The 2,523-nt window shown below is 42.3% G+C and overlaps 1 protein-coding gene across 1 annotated transcript; it reads left to right on the top strand.

Annotated features, from left to right (window-relative positions):
• Positions 1–2: 2 nt before the first annotated feature.
• On the top strand, positions 3–1,478 carry MRPL35 (mitochondrial ribosomal protein L35; the record flags this gene model as incomplete). The annotated part of the gene is made up of 3 exons (XM_026846905.1): positions 3–265; positions 814–958; positions 1,166–1,478. Coding segments are annotated over 3 exons (597 nt in total), but the record flags the coding sequence as incomplete, so codon positions are not given.
• Between the last annotated feature and the right edge of the window lie 1,045 nt (positions 1,479–2,523).

Raw genomic sequence — 2,523 nt, 5'->3', positions numbered from 1 at the left:
GCGGGGGCCGGGCCTGCCGGCGGGGGCAAGCGGAGACAGCGCGGGGCGGCAGTGCGGGGCATCTCCTGAGGGTCTGGCTCTCCGCAGGGATCCTGGGGCGCTGGGCCCCCTGGGCCACCCGCTGCCCCGGCGCCGGGCGCGCCCTCTCCGGCTTCTCCGCCCGCTGTGTCGGGCAGGTGCGGGCACAGGTAGCGGCCCCGCTGTGGAAGCCGCGGCTGCCCGTGGCGAACCTGCCCGGGGGAGGCATCTCCTCGGTCCTCAGCAGGTACAGTCTGCGCGGTGCTTTATAGAAAGGCTTAAACGGGGGTTTATATAAATCACTGAGAAACTCCTTGGGCCGCTTTTTACTTTAGCAAGCGGGTCTCTATTTCAGCCCTAAGTCTCCCACTTTTGTTGAGCGTGATGCTTGAAACAGGCTGTAGAACGGGATAGACTTTGCAGATACCAACTTACAAATAACCTTTTATAACCAGCACTGTTTCTCTTGATGATTAATATTCTAAAAATAATTTCTGAGTGCCAAAACCAGCTGAATGTTTTATCTTGCGTGTTTAACCGCTTCTAGTAGGTGAGAAAAGCTGTTCTGTATGGAATAGCAGATTCATTTTGACTGGAGTTCAGCACCACCGTTAGTGTTCGTGCAGACACAGTCATTAAGTGGTGTGCTGTAATGTTAGATGAGTTCTTGTTAACTTTCTAACAAGTCCCAGCCACTTCTGATTTCTCTGCATCTGAAAAAGCCAATGATTACTTTTATAAAAAGGATGTTTCATTCCTGTCCTATTTTTTCTGTGTTTTGGGGTGGTTTTTTAGTGTCACATCTCTACTTCCAAGTATACTTCAACAGCCAGCGAGGACTGTCACTTACTATAGCTTGCGGAAGGGGAAGAGGAAAACTGTGAAAGCTGTCATCAAGAGGTTTCTCCGGCTGCACAATGGCCTTTGGGTTAGGAGAAAGGTAAGACTTTTTTGATATTAGAGTGTTCTTTACATTCAGTGGGCTAATTGTTTCCATTCTGTTAGAGGGCAGTAGCTAGTATGGAAGTTAAAAAAAGCTCTGTAGAGAGACCCATCTTCCTGAAAGTAGGGAATTTGTCCTGGTTTGCTTATCAATATTGCTGTATATGTGTATCTTACAGGTCTTTTGTGTATTTTCTTCTGACAGGCTGGTTATAAGAAGAAACTGTGGAAGAAGTCAGCTGCCCAGAGGAAGCGTTTGAGAGAGCTGGTGTTGTGCAATAGAACACAATGTAAACTCCTTGATAAAATGACCACTTCTTTCTGGAAAAGAAGGAATTGGTATGTTGATGATCCCTACCAGAAATACCATGATCGGACAAATCTTCGTTTCTAGAAATCTGGGTTTCATTTTTGCATGTGTCTGGTAGAGAGATGGGGTACATCTTCTAAATAATATGCGTATCATCTGATCAGAATTATGGAAATTGATACTCAAAATAAAGGATTATTCAAGATTATTGTGAGCTGCAGTTATTATTTTACATAGCAAAGGTCAAACTAGTCACCTACATGTTCTGATGTCTGTTAGTTTCCTGTGATTGTGTGCAACATGGATGAATATAGTCTAAAGATCAATAAAAGTGAATAATTCAACATATTTAATCTTAAAATTTTAAAAAGAAACTTGTTCAAATAACCCCAGGATATATTTTGCTGTGTTCGTACTCGTTGGTAGCTCATTGAATGGAGTTTTCCTTGGGGAAGAGGAGAACGGAGAGCAGGGTCCATCTCAGTCCTGTTGCCTGTCATGGTACCACATAAATTGTTGCTGTGTTTCCATGTTAATGAGCATGAGAAACCCTAGTGTTTCATGGCTATGTGAAGTTTTTATAACTTATTTAAAACTGTATTAGCCACCATATTTCATGACAAGACTCACATTTTTGTGTCCCATCTTAGTTTCTGAGTAGTAGAATATATTTGTGTCCTCCACTAAATTCTCAAGCAATCAATCTGAATATTTTCTTGCTTATTTTTTCTTTAAGTGTAATTATACCCCACACTGCATACCTGATCACATGTATATATGGAACAGAACGAAGGATTTATCATGGGGTCCTTTTTGAGTGTATACAGTGCAACTAGTCTCTGGTTTTGGTAAGGTCTAGATCGGAGGTTTTTCCCTCAAAACTGATACTGCAGCAAGTGTCTGAAAAGCAGTTGCCTCTAGCAGTAGCTTCAAAACATTCACTGATAACCCATTATTAAGCAGATAGTCCCTGGTAATCAGTTCCAGAGCCACCTGTAGAGCAAGAGATGGTTTGCCGTACAAGGCTGTAGCATTTCAATGAATTCACTAGTTACTCCGAGTGTTCAGTAGCTGTATTTTTTTTCCAGTTCATAATACAGAAAGAAGTTCTGAAGGACATGCAGCACTTAGTGAGTACATCTATATACAGTCAGCCAGAATTGAGATAAAAATAATACAGCAGTCAAAGTAATTATTCTGGCCTGCCAGATACATTGAACAGACTAAAGATGTTTTCTTTTTTTTTTTTTTTT

The sequence above is a fragment of the Athene cunicularia genome (assembly GCF_003259725.1).
Source record: "Athene cunicularia isolate RWA chromosome 4 unlocalized genomic scaffold, athCun1 chr4_part1, whole genome shotgun sequence".
Taxonomy (NCBI): Eukaryota; Metazoa; Chordata; class Aves; order Strigiformes; family Strigidae; genus Athene; species Athene cunicularia.
The sequence above is the reverse complement of the archived record's forward strand: the minus strand, read 5'-3'. Positions and strand labels throughout refer to the sequence as shown.